Genomic DNA, 20,669 nt, shown 5'->3' on the forward strand with positions numbered 1-20,669 from the left:
CTTTACAGTTTGTATAGGGAAATGTTTGTCACCTGTGGCTCCAGTAACACTCAAGAGAAAGCTATATCAAGGGCGTTTGTTTTAGTAGTTAGAAATCTTGGCTACCAGGGACAGAAACCTGGCTCTGATCACGTTAAGCAAAAAGGGAGGGTTTGTTTTTAAAGATTCTGATATAATTTATAGAATCAAAGGGAGTGTTTTAGGAACCAGGCACACTAGGGATTGGGGCCAAGGCTTTGAAGGATATCCATATCCCCGTCTCTCTCCATCTCCTATTTCTGCTTCTCTTCACACGCTAGCTTAATTGTCTGAGACATCTCCACAGGGTGGGAGGTAGGGCCACCTGGAGCCCTGGACTGCTATTCTCATGACTCCAGACCAAGGAGAGAAGAGTGTCCCCACACCTTTCACAGAGCTCCGGACAAGCCTGGAGCGTGGCTCTGGTGGTCCGGCCTCGGGCACACACCTCCCTCTGGAGCCAAGAGGGTAGGCTCTGAGGTTAGCAGTCCCCACCGGGACTGTGTGAAGGTGGAAGAGGAGTAGTTCCCCGGAAGAAGGGGAGGATGCTGTTTGGGAAGATGAAGCACTTTGGGTCAGCCACACTGAACAAGAGGAAGAGAGTCCTCTGGTCAAAAAGATCCACTGGGCTGAGACTTGTCTAGTCTGTCAGCTTCCTAAAATTGCACAGAAAAGATCTACTCAGAGAATATATGTGTAAAGATGGTAGAATTTTTTTGTTTCTTTTTATTTTATTGTGGTGAAAACACACTCACCAAACCATCTGTCAACCCAACAACTTCCACGTTTATAACTCAATGACATCAATTATATTTTTCATTTTAGGTCACCCTTGTCTCTATCCTCATCCAAAACATCCCACCACTATTAGCATGAACTCAGTGCCCCCAAACAAAAACTCCCCCTTTCCTCCTCCCTGCCACCCCTGGCTGTAACCGTTAAAAATCTTTGGGTTCTGTGTATTTGCTTATTTCATATAAGTGAGATCATACGGTATTTGCCCTTTTGCCACTGACTTAATTTCTCTCAGCATAACGTCCTCAAGGTTCATCCATGTTGTGGCATGTATCAGGACTTCATTTCTCTTTATTACTGCGTATTTCATTGTGTGTACATACCACATTTATCCATTCATCTGTTGATGAACGTTTCGATTGTTTCCACCTTTTGGCTGTTGTGAAAAGTGCTGCAGTGAACATGGGTTCACAGGTTTCTTTTCTGTTCCTGCTTTCCTTCCCCTGGGTATATACCTAGGATTGGCATTGCTGGGCTGTAAGCTAATTCTGTGTTCAGCTTTTTGACGAACCACCAAAATGTTTTCCACAGTGGCTACACCATCTTACATTCCCACCACCAATGGATGAAGTTTCCAGTTTCTCCATAACCTTGCCAACACTTGTTGTTTTCCGTTTTTTTTTTGGTCGATGCCATTCTAATAGGGGTGAGGTGATACCTCATTCTGGTTTAGAATTTTTTAAAAAGACATATACATTTGTACACACACATTGTTTGCACAGTTATCCATGATATAGTGTTATATGAAAAAAAAAGGCAGGTCATAAAATGTGTACAGTAGGTTCTGTTTCTATAAAAACAAAGTTCCTATGCATGTGTATGTGTGCTTGTATATATATGTTTGAGTGAGGAAAAAGGTATGGAAGAATACACAGGCTGGTGCTAGCGGTTACATCAGGAGTTGAGAATGGGGAGAGGATCAGCTTTGCCTTTACGTATCTTTGTATTGTGTCATTTTACTTGTTAAAATGAGCTTGCATTACTTTTGTAATTTGAAAAATATCAAATAAGAAAAAATAAGAGAAGCTCATTCAGATTGCCCTCAGAAACAGGTGTGGATGTAGGAACTGAAGTTATATAGCATGGGAGTCCTCTCAGGCTGGAAATCCGGAGCTGCCAGGACTTCCCAGGTCGCCAGGGCTGGGGAGTATAGCACAGGACCTGGCAAACCAGCCTTGCCTGGAGCAACAGCAAACCGAGGAGACCCATAGCACTGCTGGTTCACCAAACCCATATCTGTCCCAGAGAGCAGACCTAAGTGAGTCAGATCCAGTGTCCCAATGTGGCAAATCCCCCCTGGGTAGTGTTCTTGCCTAGGGAAGCCTGAGAGGCCCCTTCTTGCCCACTTGCAGATGGCGGTTGCCTTCTGCTCATGCAGTACCCCGGCCCGATCAGCTGTGGCAAGAACGGCTGGGCTGCTTCCATTCAAAGCATCTGATGTGAGCCACTAATTATGCAGGAAAGAAGACCTTCCAGCCCCTTTTACTGAGCAGGGAGCCAGGTACTGGCTGGCCCTTCGAGCCTCCACGGTCTGTTCAGTTTAGGTGAGAACTTCCACTGCCTGGCACCAAGTTTCTACAGAGGCTTGTCATAAGTAACCACCCAGGGAGTGTGCAAGGATGAGAATACATGTGACACCATAGTATCTCCCCACCTGTTATCAGGTAGCAACTATATTAAGTGCGGCCAGAGAGACATGGGCTGAAATTTTGGCAAGGGCAGTAGTGATGCATGGTGTTGTGAGCTGCTAAAAACCGTATGACATATGACAGCAGCAGCCACAACAGCAAGCTGCCGTTAATTGGGTGCCCACACTCTGCTGGGTGTCCCTGGGTGGTACAAACGATGATGTGCTCAGCTGCTGAGGTGCGTCAGAAGAAAGGCATGGCAATCTACTTGCAGAAAATCAGCGGCTATAAAAGCTACAGAGCACAGCTCTACTGTGACGCACGTAGGGGAGCCATGAGCCGGAGGCGACTTGACGGCAGCTGTTTTTTTTTTTTCTTTTCATTCTGCTGGGCACCATGGCAGGTAGGTGCGCGACAGATATGCTGGCATACACAGTGAAACTTGTGAGAGCCAGAACTCAGTGGGACTGCCTTGTTTTTCTGGGTCTCGCAAGTTTTCCGCCTTTGACAGAGTGCAGTCACCACTTTTCTGTCACTCTCTATTAAGTGGAAAATACTTGAGTTTCCTTCTCTGACAAGTTTCCACCTTGCATAAGTTCCAGCTTTCGTAGGTTTTACTGTACTCAACAATTCAAGGCAGCTACTTTCAGTCGTGATTTATAGTTGAGACTCAGGGTAAGCAATATGCCCTAGGCCCCACTGTTAGTTAATGGCAGATTTGGTTTTAGGGGCTTTTTCTCTCAATACCACGCAGCCTCCTGAAGAGCAGCCCTTGTTAACATTTCCCACTCACCGGCCAGTGGAGTTGGAGTGGCTCTGGTTTTAGATGAATCGTCTTAGTTCTTTAGATGGGATTACTCCTGGAGGGAGTACGACAATCCATCAGATTTCTGAAATCTGCTTCTATAAATAATGTACATATGGAAGTATGACTTAAGGCAACTGGCCCCAGCCACCAGGAGGGGCATGCCTGGTCTCTTATCAGTTCCGTACCTGCTAAGACAGGGACCAGGGCAAGGACAGATTTAGGAACTGGGATTAGACGATAGTCCAGTTTGAGACACTTTGAATTGTAGGTGCTTATGGGAGTCCGTGGGTGGTACAGAAGGTTGAGCGCTCAGCTACTGGCTGAAAGGTTGGAGGTTTGAACCCACCCAGAGGCACCTCAGAAGAAAGGCCTGGGCGAAAGGTCACAGTCATTGAAAACCCTGTGGGGTGCAGTTCCACTCTGAGACTGATGGGGTTGCCGTGAGTTGGAATTGACTTGATGGCAACGGGTTTGGTTTGGTTTTTATGAGACCTTGAGTCAGAGATGGCCAGTGGTCAGTGGGTGATACCTGTGTGCACTTCAGGAGAGACTTTGGACTAGACATAAAGATGGAAAAAATCCTCTGGGTGCTAGCATATGACACACGTGCAATTTGGTACAAGCTTCTAGGGTTGCCATTTGATTAGTCTTAAGAATGTTCATAGCCTTGTACCCTCTAATTTCATTCTACTAATTTGTTCAAAGGAAATGTCAGAAGTATGTACGGAGTTTTATACCCAAGAATGTTCATCATCTTAGGTATAATAGTGAAAAGTGGTAATAATTTTCAGGAGAACGGTTAACTATAGCAGGTACTATCCATTCAAAGCTATCATTCAAAGGATGCATTGGGATAATGTATAGTGAAAGAAATTAGGAGATAAAAAAATACACATCTAAATAACATGATCCCAGTCTTGAAAAGAAATTGGGTGTAAATTTACCAAAAATAACTGGTTGCCTATGGCTGTGTGGTAGAGTTAGAGGTGAGTTTTATTTTCATCTGAATATTTTTCTCTATTTACCACCTTATCTGCGGTGAATATGCATTACTTCTATAATCAGAGAAAAAACTTATTTGTAAAAGAAAGCAAGACCTATTTCTCTAGGTGAAAATGTCCCATTCTGCTCTACATGGGTGATGAGGTGGTCCCACCAGGAAGTGCCTCGGTATGTTCATCCTCGTCACAAGGAAGTGTATTTCAGCAGAAGCTCAGGCTCTCTGCGTGACTGAAAACAAACAGCTTGTCACAGTTGACACACCAGTAGCTTGACAGGAAGTGTGAGGTTGGACTGGAATGAGCTGTGTTCTGAATATCGGAGCCTGACTGGGCAGTCCATACCTCACAGACAAGCTTCAGAATCTGGCTGGGAGAGATGCTGTGTCTATGGGCTTCGCGGCTGAAATCAGTATCAGAATGATAGGGATGATTGTGGAAAGCAGGTGTCTTTCCTGACAGTGGGCAGAGAGCCCGGCCTTCTCAGGCTGTCCCCTGATGCCACAGCACATGTTTCAAATCGTTGTTCCTATTCACGGCATCTAAGTTCGGTTGCGGGAATTTGCTGCTGCAGCTGCCAGCTGAGCTATGACTATCATCTGTTTGAAGAAAAAAATGTCTTATTGGCCTATCGTTATTTAAGGAAATTGCTTCTAGTGTAACCTAGCTAGGCCACTTACTCTTCCTGGACCTATTTCTTGAACTGGGAAATAAGGGGGTGGAGGAGATATCTCAAAAGCCTCTCTGAACACTAAGATCTTGTGATTCCCTGGTCTTTGAAGAATGGAAATGTCTTGTAGGAAGAGATTAGAAAGCTGTATTCTTTAATAATACTACTAATAATAGATGACGCGATATACAGCATTTCACTGTATGGCAGGCATTGCTCTAAGCTCCTTTCTTATATAACTCATTCAGTCTTCACAACAGCCTGATGAGGTAGCTACTGTTATTACTCCCATTTTACAGAGGAGATGGGGAAACTACATATGGAGCATTTCGTATACCAAAATCACAGCTGCTGTTGTTGGGTACCAGCAAGTTGATTCTGACTCATAGCCGCTAGCAGGTTGCAATTCATTTAAAATATTTATAGCATGTTAGTTGGGGAGAATGCTGTTTGTTGCCCAGAAGAGAATAGTGATAGAGGTTTTAACAATTTGCCATGACTGATGTTTCCTTTCTGGGAGTCAGGTCATCAACCCCATGGGATGGGATGCATTCGGATTGCCTGCTGAAAATGCGGCCATTGAGAGGAATCTGCACCCAGAAAGTTGGACACAAAGGTATGTGTTTACTGTCTCTTCAAACACTTATATACAGAAACCTTTAAAGCAATTTTGGTTTTTACTCTATGCACAAGAAATTGAAAGCAAAGCAAACAAAACGTTGTAGTCTGCTGAACCACAAACAGGATTCTATATATTGATGTTTGTCTTTTAGCGTGCTGTATTCTTATCTAAAAAACAAGAGATGTTTTGATTATTCATCCATGTGTTCATTTTGATGCTTTGTGATTTACAAAGTTTTTCTCCCTTTCTTTGCATTTGGAAGGAGGAAGAAGGAGAGGATCACATTTTGTTAAATTTCTGCAATACTTTTCATCTTCTTCTTAACTATAGTTTGACCTACATACAAATTCTACATTGTAATTTTTTCTGAAGATTCTGTTAATTTTTTGTTCCATTCAGAAGCAAGAGGAACTTACGCATTCAACATGGAAATATATGGCAACTTTATTCTGGGTGTGACTTTCTCCAAGCGGGAACACAGTCCAATCCCACCCATGACCCGGGTTTCCATGTACACATAGGCTAGCAGTGCCTGTCCCTCTCCCATCTGATAAAATCCTTTAGGGCCTCACACCAGACCCAGGAGAATGCTCTGAGTCCACTACATCAACACCTTTCACAAAAGCCTGGGTTCTTTCCCCACCCTACACCTCAGAGATGTAGAAGGGCAGTTCCAGAGCCTGTCCCCAGTGTCCTTCACCTCCTTTGCTTTATCTTGCCCAGGGCTGCATTGTAAAAACATCTACTGCACCATTCACTTCTCTTTTTTCTTCCTGACCTCTACTTTCCACTGTTCTAGTTATGGCTAATTCTAAGTTAATGGGAGCAATAGAAAAAAGGAGAACATTATGATTCCAATAAAACTGATCAAACATCAAACATGGCAAAAAATAGCTTAATGTAACCTAGATCAGAGGTTGACAAACTATGATCTGTGGGCCAAATCTGGCCCACTGTCAGTTTTTGTAAATTAAGTTTTATTGGAACACAGCCATACCTATTTGTTTACGGTATTTTTACGCAAATAACATTGTGCCTTCTGTGTTTGTTTTCACCACTCCCTCAAGGTATTTTCCTAAGCACACTATGCTAATTTTTAGTGTGCTTACGAAAATACCTCAAGGGGGGTGGGGAAATTAGGCTGGCAAGCAGATGTAGAAGGTGCGTGTTATTTTTGTAAGAATACAGTACATATTGTCTGTGACTGCTTTCATTATATAGTGGCAGAGTAGTTGGAACAGGGACATATGATCCACAAAGCTGAAAATATTTTCCATCTGACCTTTTACAGGAAAAGTTTACCAACCCATGCACTAAAGCACAGCAGTTAAGAAGATGGCCCTAGACTCAGGCCATTTAGGTGCAAGTCATACCTTTCTTTCTTGCTAGATAATCACCTTGAGCAAATCACGTAATCTCTGTGCCTCATTTTTATTATCTGTAAAAGAGAAATAGTTATAGTTCCTACCTCATATGACTGGGTAAAGATTAAACAGTTATCTACAAAATGCTTAGCACGGGGTCTGGAATAAAATGAGCTATTATTAGCTAATCAGAGATTATCCTGAGGGCTCTTTGATGGTTTTTCTTACTTTCAGTCTACTTGAATTGAAAGAGGAAGCAGTAGAATGAATTAGTCCTTTTTCTTTTAAAAAAATTTTTGGCGAAAATATATACAGTAAAACATAATCAATTCAACAATTTGTACATATACAATTCAGTGACGTTGGTTACATTCTTCAAGTTGTGCCACCTTTCTTAAAATCATTTTCTGAATTGTTTCACCATTATCAACACAAACTCACTGCCCTTAAACTTCTCATCTAACCTTTTGAGTTGCTGTTGTCAGTTTGTTCTCATATAGATAATTCTTTAAGATAATGCAGTGCTCAAGGCGGACATTCTTTTCTAATTAAGCAAAACTTTGTTTGGTTTAAAGATGACTTCAGGAGATAGTTTCAGCTTAAGGTTAAGGTTTAAAGATTTCCTCAGGGCAATAGTTTTGGGGGGTTCATCCAGCCTCAGTGGCTCTGGAAGGCCTGATTACATGAGAATTTGAAGTTCTGTACCACATCCTCCCTTTTTCCCCTCTTAGTCAAGATACTTCCCTAGAATTTTTGATCAGACTATTCACTAATGGTAGCTGGGTAACCATCCAGTTCGTTTGGTCTTCTGGCAAATGAGGAGGTTGTTTATGGAAGCAGTTGGATACTTATTCCAGTTCGTCCTTCAATTCCTGACCCTCCATCTTCCTCTGTTGCTCCGGGTGAATAGAGACCAATTGTTGTACGTTGGATGGCTGCTTACAAGCTTTTAAGACCCCAGGCACTACGCAGTGAACTAGGAGGTAGAACAGAAGCACTAAAATCAATATTGGGCCATGAAACCATGACCGTAAACCTCTGAACCAAGAAAACAAATCCCATGAGATGTTTGGTTGTCCGTAGGTGGTAGAAACATATAATACAACATTGTCTATTCAAACTTTTTCAGGTTTATAGCTCCATGATATCATCTGCATTAATCATGTTGTGCAACCATTTCCCTTAATCAGTTGCTAAATACCCCTTCACCATAAACAGAAAGTCATTACTTCCCATACAATGACTCTTCTTCCCCTTTGCCCTGATACCCAAAACCAAACCCATTGCTGTTGAGTCGATTTCAACTCACAGCGACCCTATTGGACAGAGTAGAACTGCCTCATATGGTTTTCAGGGAGTGCCTGGTAAATTTGAACTGCCGACCTTTTGGTTAGCAGACATAGCTCTTAACCACTATGCCACCAGCGTTTCCTTTGCCCTGATAACCACTAATAAACTTTGGTTTCTGTTTGCTTATTCCTGTCATTTCTTATACATGAGACCAGACAATATTTGTCCTTTTGTGATTGACTTATTTCACTCAGCATAATATCCTTGAGGTTCATCCATGTTGTAGCATGGTGTATCAGGACTTCATTTCTCTTTATGGCTGAATAGTATTAGTCCTTTTTCTTAAAAAAAAAAAAAAAAAAGAATGGTTTCCTTGTTCCATGTTATAAGTTGATCAACTCACTTCTCTCTTTCCTAATTGGTAGACCATTTTAGTTTTGATTGACAAAGCACTATGCAGTTTCTTTTGAATTCCCCTAGTTTGGACATTAGAGTTTTTCTTTTGAATCTATTTAAAATTTACTCCACAAAATGACAGTATTTACACCACACAATGACGGAAGTTTCATTGCTGGGCCTGTCAAGGAGACATCTTTTTACTCACGAGAAGTACCTGACACAAACTCAAATGACCTCTCCTCTACTCCCAACAATTTCTTAATTGATTGAGATTTGACGAGTACAGTATATATTGCAGATTACAGATATACTGATGGGCCAGGCGTGCATGTATCAAAAGGGTTGCCTATCTGAATGGCCAGGGGAATGGGTAGTCCCTGGGATCAAAGACTAATATGGTTTCTTGTGGATTCTGATTATATCCAATTGATAGATATCTTATTATGTGTTGGTATTTCCACTGATTCTTAGTGATTAATTTTTTCTGTCAGGAAAAATAACACAGTTCTGTCTTTTGAATCATCTAGGCTTTACCAGTTTCCTATCACATCCCAAAGTATAGTTTGTTTATGGCTCCACCCCCAAAACAAACAAACAAACAGACTTTCTTCCTTTGTTTCACAGTAATATTCAACACATGAGGAAACAGCTTGATCGACTGGGCCTGTATTTCAGCTGGGATCGGGTAAGGTGACCCTCTTTCCTGGCAGGCTGTTAGGTTAGGGAAGGCCCTGATTGCATAGAGAACTGTGCGTGTTTACTTCATGCCCCTCTTCTTTGGGTTGGGAGAAGAGAAGCAGGAAAGGCAGGAAGCAGGAGAGGGGGATTAACTCCACAAATAAAGTGTTCAGAGTGGGTAATTTGCCTGCAAATGAGCAGTTTTCTTTGGGATTCAGCTAAGAGAGTTAACTTCTTTAACTTCATACTTGCCTATGATTTATATGTTGCAAAAGCTTTGTACAAGGATTTCTTGTGTCCTCAGCAATGTGGTTTAAAAAGACTATTTTGATCTATATAAAAGTCATTAAATAATACCCACCTGATCCTTTTGTGTGATTAGGTGTTAGGCTGATTTAACATTTACCTTTTTTTCCCCAAATTCGGGAATGGGGCTCATAACAACCTGTAATGCCTCCTTTCGGTGTAAAATGCTTTAAAACTATATATTAAACCAGTGGAGAATTCCAGACAGAGGAGGAGTTTACCGAAGACTGCTAGGATGTGAGGAGCATTCACACTAAACATGAACTGAAGGCCTTAGAGCTCTGGCGAAAGTCCCACCCCTTAGGCATGATGAGTGGCCTTTAGGTAGGGTGAACTCCTGCTTGTCCCCTCCATGAAGGACCCCTTCCGATGTCATCATTCCTCTTAGTATCCTGCTTACTTCACAAAATGACTGAGCTTTCATTGCTAGGCCTGTTAAACAGACATCTTTTCACTCATGAGAAGTCCTTGGAACAAACTTAAATGTCTTCTCCTCCTCCCCCAACAATTTCTTAAATAATTGAGATTTGACGAGTACAGTGAAAAAGAAAGTCAAACTCATTTGCACAGGCCTTGTTTTTTTTCTTCTCTCTCCTTTTTTTGCTTCATAATGAAAAGGCATGGGCTGAATCAAGTTCTAATTGTACCGCCGATGCCATTTTTACTACTGACGTGCAAGGTCACCAGTGTTCCATTTAGCGGAGGTGTAAAAGAATCCTGGTGCCTGGGTCAGGGTGTCCTGAGGCTCCAGGAGAGAATAGCTGATATAAAATGAAACCAAATCTGAGGCAGAGAGAATTGAGTAATACAGAGTAATATTGAGTAAACAGAGGCCTTCACAAGTGAGACTGTAGATTCCTTGAGGACGAAGATGGACTCATTATAACCCTCTAGGATGATAACTAGCCTAGTTCTGATTTAAAAAATTATTGAATCATTTTCCAGATTAACACAGACAATTAGAAAATACAGAATATAAGTCATTGTGGGTAATTTAGCATTCTGGTATGGTTCCTTGCAGTCTTTTATCCTGGAATTATAAACATCTATATAATTTACTTTTATAAAATTGAATTCACAGTGCATAGATTTTTGTCTTGCTTCTTTTTACCTGGTGTTCATAAACATCTCCCCATTTCAGTAAATATTCTTTGAAAAAGTAACTTTTTATAATTCCATCTTATGAATACATTTTAACTTATTTAACCTATCCCTTCTTTATTACACATTTACATAGATTCTGATGTTTCTCTGTTATAAATATAGGTTCTCAATCCCTGCTAGACACATCTGAAGCCCAGAAAGCTCTGAAAACCAAAACTTTTACCATGACTCATTTGACTGTAAAACCTGACCTGAATCGATGTCTGTCTCCCAGTGAATACTCATGTTTTACCGTAAGCATGACACAGCTGAATACCAGGCGCTGCCCCAGACTAGTGGGTACATGCAGTGTTACTACCTTTTCATATCCAAAAAGTTCTTAATTCTGAAGCACATTTGGCTGCAGGTGTTTCAGATAAGGGTTGTCGAACCTATATTGCAAGGTTGTAGATAAATATCACCACTCCTGCTACCACCACCTAGTAGGTAGTGAGCACTGACCACGCACCAGGCACTGTGCTAGGTGCTACATGCTTGTCTCTTTGGAGCCCTAGAAAGCCCTGAAAGGTACGTACTTTTATTGATGCCATTTTATTGCCAGTCACCCAGGTGGCAGGACTGGGCATCTAATCCAGTGGCCAATTTATGTTTGCTGTGCTCACACCCCCTCCGACCCCTCATTTGGGGTAGAAATCTGAGTGTACATATTTTATTATATCCTTAATATGAATTTTCAAAAAAGCCGTGAACAACTTTATGGGTTGTTACTGTTATTGCAGGTTATCCTCCATAAAGGCTCTACAAATTTATGCCCCCAAAGCAGCGTCCTGCGTGGCCTGTTGTACAACATCTGCCCCTGGAAAAGTTATTAGACAATTCTTTTCATTAGTATTTTTTTTATTATCAGTGATGTTGATTTTTTTTATGTGTTTACTGAATGTTTGAATTTGGGGTGTGTGTGTGTGTCTCCTAATCAGGTCTTGTGCCCATTTAGGTAAGGGTTGTTTGTCCTTTTCTTAATGATTTTTTTGTTTTTGTTTTCTTACAAATATTTTTCCTCGGTTTGTCATTTGCTTTACATTTTGTTTATGGTGGCGTTTTTGTTAGCACAGAGAAACATACTTGGAAGGGCCTTCTCTGGGATAAGATACATTTATATTTTCTTTCATTTTTACATTTAACTCATCTGGAATTATTTTAGTCCAGTAAAACCTGTGAAAGCAGAGAATTTGTAAGGCAGAAACCTGTCAGAGAAAGAAAACTCAAATATTTCCCACTAATAGAAAGTGATAGAGAAGGTAGTAAGTCTGCACCCTGTCAAAGGTGGAAAACTTGTGAGACCTGGAAAAACAAGGCCGTCCTGTTGAGGTGCAACTCTCACAGGTGTCACTGTATTTTTAATTATAGTTGCTTTATAAAAAAAAACAAACCCAGTGCCGTCGAGTCGATTACAACTCAGTTGCTTTATAGTTGGTTTTAATACCTTTAACAGGAATTTCATCTTATTGTCTGATATTAACAGTGTCACTACTTTCTTACGTTTCTATTTCCCTGGTATGTTTTGCCCCCTTTTTTTTTTTACCTTGAACTTTTTTTTTTTAAATATTTTATTGAGTTTTTGGTGAAAATTAAGATTCCCATTTAACCATTTCTATACATACTGCTTTTGGAAACCCTGGTGGCACAGTGGTTAAGAGCTATAGCTGCTAACCAAAAGGTCAGCAGTTCAAATCTACCAGGCGCTCCTTGGAAACTCTACGGGGCAGTTCTGCTCTCTCCTGTAGGGTCACTGTGAGTTGGAATTGACTCAATGGCCATGGGTTTGGTTTTTTGGTTTTTATACATACAGCTCAGTGACATTGGTTACATTTTCCACATTGTGTCATCATTCTCGTTATTTCCATTCTGGTTGTTCCACTTCCATTATTGAACCTTTCTTTGTCTGCTTCTTAAGGTGTATCGATTGTAGGTATAATTAATTAAAAAATTAACAAGATGGGCAAAGACCTATGGGGGAAACCTTCTTTTGACCAATTTGGAATCTTTGTCTTTGATAGGAAAGTATAAGCTATTATTTCCATAGCCGGTAGTTATTTTCTAATTAGACTTTTTTAGGCAAAGTTTTATGAGTTCCTTTCTTTTTTTTTTTTTGATAGTGTAGAGTATACAGTTAACTTTACCAAAGAATTTGGTGTTTTTCCTTTGTTTCTGGGAGGTAGGTAACCTCTAAACCCTTGGAATTTCCTCAGTGATTAGAGTGTCTTTGTTCTCTGGACCATGCCTGATTCGGTGCTTAGTCACCCAATGAGGTGACTCTTGGATGAGGACTGGCCAGGTCAGAAAGACCCACCACATGATATTAGGGGCTGGAGGTTGAGTTCAACCATGTGGGCAAGGATTCAATCAGTCATACCTGTGTAATCAAACCCCAGTAAAAATTCTGGACACTGAAGCTTGGTGAGCTTTCTGGTTGGTGAAATACATCAGTGCTTGGGAAGGTGATAGATCCTTTTTTTGGAAGGTGGAAGCTCCATGCTGGGAACTCTCCCAGACCTCGCCTTGTGCGTCCCTTTATTTGTATCCTTTTTGCTATAATAAAACTGTAATCATAAGTATAGCACTTTCCTGAGTTCTGTGAGTCATTCTAGGGAATTATCGAACCCAAGGCGGTAATTTGTAGCCAGGTAGTCAGAAATCTGAGAGTCCTGAGGACCCCCAAATTGGTGACTGGCCTCTCAATTCTTACGCAGACTTCGGAGTCTGGAGAACTGTGCCATTTAACTTGTGATATCTGACGTAGCTTTGGGTGACTAGGACCAGAATAAAAAGAACTGGATTTGCAGTTGGTGTCAGAGAGGATGTTTGGAGTTAAGAGTGTGTGTTGGAAGAGAAAAACACAGGGACACAAACATAGACATATTAAGTGACGCCTTGCATTTTAGATTTTTTTTTTTCTCTCCAGAGATTAAAAAAAAATCAATTCTCTTTTTAAATCCTGCTAGAAGCTACTGTTAAGGTTGGTTTTTTTTTTTTTTTTTTCTTTTTAAACATATGTTTAGTATCAACATAAAAAATAAAACAGTATCTTTTTCTTGTTTTCTATATAAGGTAAGGAAATTAGCAGGTGGTTATACGTCCCACTTTATAAGCCTATTTTGCAGGTTTTTTTTTTTTTTTTTTTGGTATATTCTGAGATTTTAGGCCATATTGTAATTTTCTCAATTGTGTATCATTTTTCAAGCATGATATTTGATATTTGTTTTCAGTTTCTAAATCATACTTATAATAATTATAAATTTAATGCCCTTTAAATAGGTTCAGTGCTCATCAGCAAACCTTTTAGAGTATGACTGCCCATTTCTAAAATTTTGGTTTGTGAAAATTTTATTTTAAGTCTTCTTTGGATCCTCTTGAGTCATATATTATTTTCATAACTGAGAATGACTTTCTGTTTTTACGTATGAGCAGCAACTTATTGTTCGTTATCTTTTTCTTTCAGATCTCTGTAGTAGACCTTGATCTGATGTCTTATGTTTTTTTGTTTTTAGTAACTGTAGCCTCAGGAAGATAGTATGGAGAAATCCTATGTACCCTTCACCCAGCTTCCCCTAATGATAACATCCTACAGAGCTATAATATAATACCAAAACTAGAAAATTGATGTTGGTATAATACATTAACTACACTACAGATGTTATTTAGATTTTGCCTGCTTTTATATGCAGTTGTTTGTGTGTGTGTGTGTGTGTGTGTGTGTAGTTCTATGTACTTTAACCACATGCAGACATTTGTGTAAACACCACCACCTCATCCATTGTCTTTTGATGAGGAAGTTTGAGGCCAGCCAGAATTGTCTATTTTGGTTACATGTTATCTTTCTGCCTGCCTTTTGATATTTGGATTCTTTCTTTCTCTGTCCTTGCCATTTAAAATTTTCTTCAGAATGTAGCTCAGTGTTGATGCTTTTATCTTAGTTTTGCCTGGTGCTTAGTAACCACTTTTGATCCGTAGTGGTGGGCCTTTCATTACGGCAGTTGTGTAGTACCTGTCTCAGGAGCACCGACTATCCGTGTGTATACGTACGTTCACTGTCTGCCATTGTTATCACCACCTCCTCATGATTTTGGTCTCTTGGTTTTTCTCTTCTTTCTAAAAGAACTTCTCACGTTTGCTTTGCACATCACTGATTCCATCTTCCACAGAACTGATGTTGCTTTGTCTGGTTTCTTATGCAGATAGTATTTTTGGTATTGCATTGTTAGAATTATTATTTTCCTTTATCTCATTTGGTTCCCATTTTCTTCCTCATAGCTCTCAGCCAGATGCTTTTTTTTTTCCTTCTTCTTATTTTGCTTATCTTCCATATACGTTCATAAATTTTCTTGAGAATACAGGAGATGTTCTTGATATTTTATTTTCATTTCTTGTAGTAAATCCTTTTCACAAGTTTGGAATGCTGTGTTGTCTTTGTTTCAGGATCTTTTCACAGACACCTTGTGCATTGTTCCCCTGTTTCCTGAGTCAGGCGGACTAGGGTGTCAATTTAGAGGTCCAGCAGCCTGAGGAGAGTGGAGTGGGAGATGTAATTGTTATAATCACTGCATCATATCCTCCTGCATCATTTATTTCAGTCTGGGTTTGGGGAATCCACTGCTCCTGGTATATCTTTTCCTTTGGTCTGATCTTTGCCCAGGTATGAGTTGTGGCATCATAAATAACTCTGTGACCATAACTGCTTCGAAATGCTCCTGGGCCTCCACGGCCAGAGGGTGTCCAGTATGTGGGCTTTCCGTATCTGCACCATGGTTCATCATCCCGTCTGGACCTTGCCCTTTTGCGTAAGGGGTGCCAGAGCCCTGCTTCTCAAGAAGCCAGCCTTTTGTTAGGAGGGGGAGTTGTGGTTCGGTTTACAGTGCTTTCCTTCAGTCTGATCCTCTCTGCTGAAATTTTCTTGACATTTCTGGCATGTTGATGGCACCTTCTGTTATTTCCAGTAAGGTGCAATCCTCTTGGCTCCCCATTTTTATGTCTTGTTGATCACTTCAATGGGAGTAATGGAAATGAGTTTAGATGCATGTGTTCATGATGCCATCTTGCCCAGAAGTCCATGAGTGCTTTTTGATTTAGCCGTTACAATCTGTTTGGTAAATGCAAAGTGGCTTAGTAGAAGAATAGCTTATTTTATTGTGCCCTTTGCAAGTAACATCCTAAAATCTCATAAAAACCAAGTAATTCAGCATATGGCTAGCTGGCAATTAATAGAATAATTTGAAAATAAGGTGGCTCAGAAATGTTGTCTCTTTCCCCCAGATGGAGAAAACCAATTTTGAAACCTGGGTCATAGCATCATTCTTCCTGCCTCTCCCTGGGTGGGAAGCTCTGTAGGATTGTAATCGTCCAGCTCTTGAGCTTTACTCTCATCTTTCTTCCATACCCACTGCCATCTAGTCGATTCCAACCCATAGTGGCCCTGTAGGATAGAATAGAACTGCCCCATAGGGTTACCAAGGCTGTAATTTTTATAGAAGCAGACCGTTACATCTTTCTCCCATAGAGCAGCTGGCGGGTTCGAACTGCCGAGCACTTCAACACTGTGCCACTAGAGCTCTCATTCTTCCATAAGGGACCTTAATTCTCTGGATTAAAAAAATGTGTGTATTTCTGGAATTAACGCATTTCTGGTGAGCCAGAATGATAATCAAATGATGTCTTCTAGCACAGCACTGTATTTCACTTTTTCGGCTGTTATTCCCCAAGCAGCTTTTTTGCCTTGGGAAGATGGAAAGTAAGAAATTGAAAGCTGAATTTGAATAGCTGAACATCTATTGGGGAAGAGTAAAGATTCCAACTCTGTAATGAGAGAGAGACAGAGATTGAGATTGAGAAATGTTCCTTTTGTAGCGCTCACTTTGTGGAATAATTGTCAGCCTTTCTAAGGAGAAGGTGTGGACTGCATTCCACTCATGGGTTCAGGTTATGGCCTTAGTGATCATGTACTGGCCCAAGGGAATGGCCGCATAGTTCCTCGTGACACAGGACAGAGTTTCTGAGTTGTTTGGTGTGGCCCATTGCAGCAGGTATGTCTCTGATGTTGATTTCTACCATCCCACCACTGCTCTGGGGGCCTGGGCTGCTTCTAGATCAGGCCTTAACTATGGGTCTTCATCAAAATAGACCTCTGGTATCTGATTCTTATCAGGAATTATCTGGATAAGTGTTTTGGGGGCAGTGCCTAGGGGTTCCCTTCAGTGTCAGACAAATATAAGAAGGAAAAAACAAAAGTAAAAACCAGATAGGATCTAGAGTAATACCTGTGGAATCTGCCAGAAGAGGGCTTTATTATTTGTTTGTGGCACTTGCGGAGCAACCCTCAAACACCATATTCCACTGAAAAATTTAAACAAAGCCAGAAGGAAACATAGTCCAGGACTCAATTCTGTCCGTAAATGATGTTTGGATTAACTTTTCTTGTTCTCCTTCAATGGAGTATTAATCAAAAGTTGGCCATTTTCTTGGGTTTCTTTATTGTGAAAATCTATGAGTTTTTATTTGCACTCATTTTTATTAGATTTAAATTTCTATGCCAGGAAAACACAGGACTTGCTGTCCGCTGTGATAGATTTCCACTGAATAAACTGAAAACGTGACACCACGCTCTTCCCCTCAGGCCTTGTGAGCTAAGAAGGTGCAGAGGGAGGTTGTTTGCAGAGCTGTGAAAGCAGTTGTGTGTGAATAGAAGGGCCGGCAGCGGAACCACAGCAGAGCTGTGCTCTAACAGAATTTTTCTGGGACTTTGAATTCTTCTAAGTTTTGTACCTCAGCGCTACTGAGCCTGCCATAAAGTTGGGTGGCCTCCAGGAGGCTTGTGGCATCCCCACCACCTGCACAGATCCCTTTGCTTCTGTTTCTCTCACTTTCTTTCCATTTTTCTTCCCTTTCATCCTTCTCTTTCCTTCCCCTTGTTTTCTCTCGTCCCTTTTCCTCCACTTACCCGCTTTCTTTTTCCTCTCCTTCTTCCTGTCCACTTTCTCTCCTGCCTCTTTTTCTACTTGCTTTCCCCACTTTGGGTAATTTTTTATTATGGAAAATTTCAAACTTATACTAAAAAAGTGAAATTAGGCTAGAGAACTCCTAGACACCCATCATCCAGCTTCAACAATTGCTGTTACATCGCCAATCTTATTTCATCTACATCCGCCCACCCTGAATTATTTTGAAGCAAGTTGTAAGTCTTGTATAGCTTCATCAGTATATATTTAAAAGTTGAGGGGTCCTGTTTTTCTTTTTTTAATGTAATTACACTAACATTGCTGTTAGGTGCTGTTGAGTCGATGCCACTCAGAGCAACCCCATGTAACAGAGTGGAACTGCCTCACAGTGTTTTCTAGGCTGTAACCTTCACAGAAGCAGATCACCAGGTCTTTCCCTGAAGAGTCACTGGATGGGTTCAAACCACCAACCTTTTGGTCGACAGCTAAGTGGTGAACTGTTGTGCCACCAGGGCTCCTTATCATACCTTAAACAATTTACTAGAATACCTTAATAAGGAGTCCCTGAGTGACACAAATGGAGCCCTGGTGGCACAGTGGTTAAGAGCTTGGCTGCTAACCAAAAGGTCAGTAGTTTGAGTACACCAGCTGCTTTCCTTGGAAACCCTATGGGGCAGTTCTGATCTGTCCTCTAGGGTCACTATGAATCGGAATCGACTTGACGGCGACAAGTTTTTGATGGTTGACACAATGGTTAAGCAATTGACTACTAGCTGAAAGGCTGACAGCTCAGTCCACCCAAAATGTGCCTTAGAAGACAGGCCTGGTGCTCTGCTTTCCGAAAGATCACAGCTTTGAAAACCCTATGGAGCAGTTCTGCTCTGCACACATGGGGTCATCATGAGTCAGAATTGACTTGATGGCAACTAACAACAACATAATACCTTAACATCATTGAAACCAGTTAGTTTGCAAATTTCCCTGGTTGTCTTGTAAGAATTTTTTTTTATACTGCAGATTTGTATGCTTATACTTGGGTCGATTTTTGTTTTGGCCTTTTCTTCTCCACCCCCATGTTGTTGCCATGGTTTGGGAGCACAGTTCCCGCTTTCTATCCAAAACACATGAGTTTTTTGGACCATACCTGCGTGAATTTATTTCTGAAGACACCGTGATTTGTCGGGTTACAAAATGAAATTACTACTGCTTCCAGGCCCTTAATACCTTGGCAGTTTATTTACATAGAAGACTAGAAGTTTGATAAGGAAGATTAAACTCATGAAATAATGAGGCCTCCAGAATAATAGAAAGATATTCTTAAATTCTTTATTTAAAATGAAATCAAAGATTTGTTTAAAACAAAAAGAACTTGAGGCAAGAAAGTACCTGCAACATGGTAGAGAAGACTCCCAGTGTGAGACTCACAGGGCTGGGGTTGACTTGTCAACATGTATTTGACTCTCAGTCCTCTTTCAGGTCCTTACAGAGGTGAAGCAGGGTTTGTCTGGCAGATCCCTGGCTCCGGATTACTTCTTCTCCTTCAGCGTCAGAAAATTAACCTTTTCCTGGAGGCTTATCCTTTGATCAGTACCAGTGGTACCTTTGTTTTCGCTGACATGGTTTAACAGCTTCTCTTTTAGTGCCTACCTGTTAATAGGAAGGTTGGTGCTGGTGTGTGAGGGTTAGTGCTCAGAAGTGTAGTCATCTTGAGGTCAGGAACCACATCTCATCCTTAATATATAGCACACATGTAGCTGACCTCAGGCAGAGCTGTGCCAGTTCAGTGCTTGCCAGCTTAAATCATGTGAGGTAAGTGTTTTGTTGCCTCAGCCAGGCTAGTGTTTTTCATTCCTGACAAAAGGAGGTCTCCTGGGGCCACTCAGTAGATGTGCCTCTACCAAGTGGTAGTTTGTTTTATCCACAGCCCCGGCTGGTGGTCATGAGCCCAGACAGGTCATCCCTCTCAAGTGTGTACATTCTGGTTAATGGGAATAGAATTTCTTGATGGAATGCTTGTTAAGTGCTTTTAGGAGACAAGATCTTGGACTCTTATACCAGAGGCCTAGGTTTTGGTGATGGGTCTTAGGTTTAACACATGATAGGCATGATCTCTTGCCTCTCTGAGCCTCATCTTCTCTCCAAGGGAATACTTCATGTCATTATTGGAAGACATAAGATCACTTGTTAAATACCTTAGGAAATAAGGGTATAAAACTTCTCTTTCCAGGGTTGAATTGGGTCTCCAGATCAGTCTTGCCCATCTGCCACATACAACTTTGATATAATAAATGCCTGTAGTTGCAAGAGGAAACCCTGGTGGCGTAGTGGTTAAGTGCTACGGCAGTTCAAATCCACCAGGCGCTCCTTGGAAACTCTATGGGGCAGTTCTACTCTGTCCTATAGGGTCATTATGAGTCGGAATTGACTTGATGGCAACAGGTAACAGGTAGTTGCAAGAAGTAGTCCCTGGGTGGTGCAAATTGTTAAGCACTTGACTACTGACTGAAAGGTTGGTGATTCAAACCCACCCCAAGGCACCTGGAAGAAAGGCATGGCAATCTGCTTCCAAAAGATGATAGCCTTGAAGACCCCACCGAGCACAGTTCTATTCTGCACACATGGGGTCACCATGAGTCCAAATTGACTCTATGGCAAATGGTTTGGTTTTTAGTTTATAGTTAGAAGAATACAGTGGGCTTTAAGGGTGTTTGGAAGTAATATCTAAAAGGTCTTGAAGAGGAAACTGTTATTTTGTAAAAATAACAAGGTTTCTATATGCATTTACTTATACCAGTGGTTCTCAAACTTAGGTAAGTGTCATGGATTGAACTGTGTCCCCCCAGAAATGTGTGTATCAACTTGGTTAGGCCGTGATTCCCAGCATTCTGTGGTTGTCCTCCATTTTGTGGTTGTAATTTTATGTTAAAAGGATTAGGGTGGGATTGTAACGCCACCCTTACTTGGGTTACCTCCCTGATCCAATGTAAAGGGAGTTTCCCT

General features: G+C 41.1%; 1 protein-coding gene across 2 annotated transcripts in view; it reads left to right on the forward strand.

Annotated features, from left to right (window-relative positions):
- The window catches only part of LARS2 (leucyl-tRNA synthetase 2, mitochondrial), a 195,036-nt gene that overhangs the window by 30,676 nt on the left and 143,691 nt on the right, over positions 1-20,669 (forward strand). For both annotated transcript variants that reach the window (XM_049862438.1, XM_049862439.1), the window contains exons 4-5: positions 5,442-5,533; positions 9,217-9,277. In XM_049862438.1, coding sequence (XP_049718395.1) covers positions 5,442-5,533; positions 9,217-9,277 — 153 coding nt within the window. The remainder of the gene's footprint in view (positions 1-5,441; positions 5,534-9,216; positions 9,278-20,669) is intronic.

Source organism: Elephas maximus, chromosome 20 (genome assembly GCF_024166365.1).
Source record: "Elephas maximus indicus isolate mEleMax1 chromosome 20, mEleMax1 primary haplotype, whole genome shotgun sequence".
In the NCBI taxonomy this organism is placed as follows: Eukaryota; Metazoa; Chordata; class Mammalia; order Proboscidea; family Elephantidae; genus Elephas; species Elephas maximus.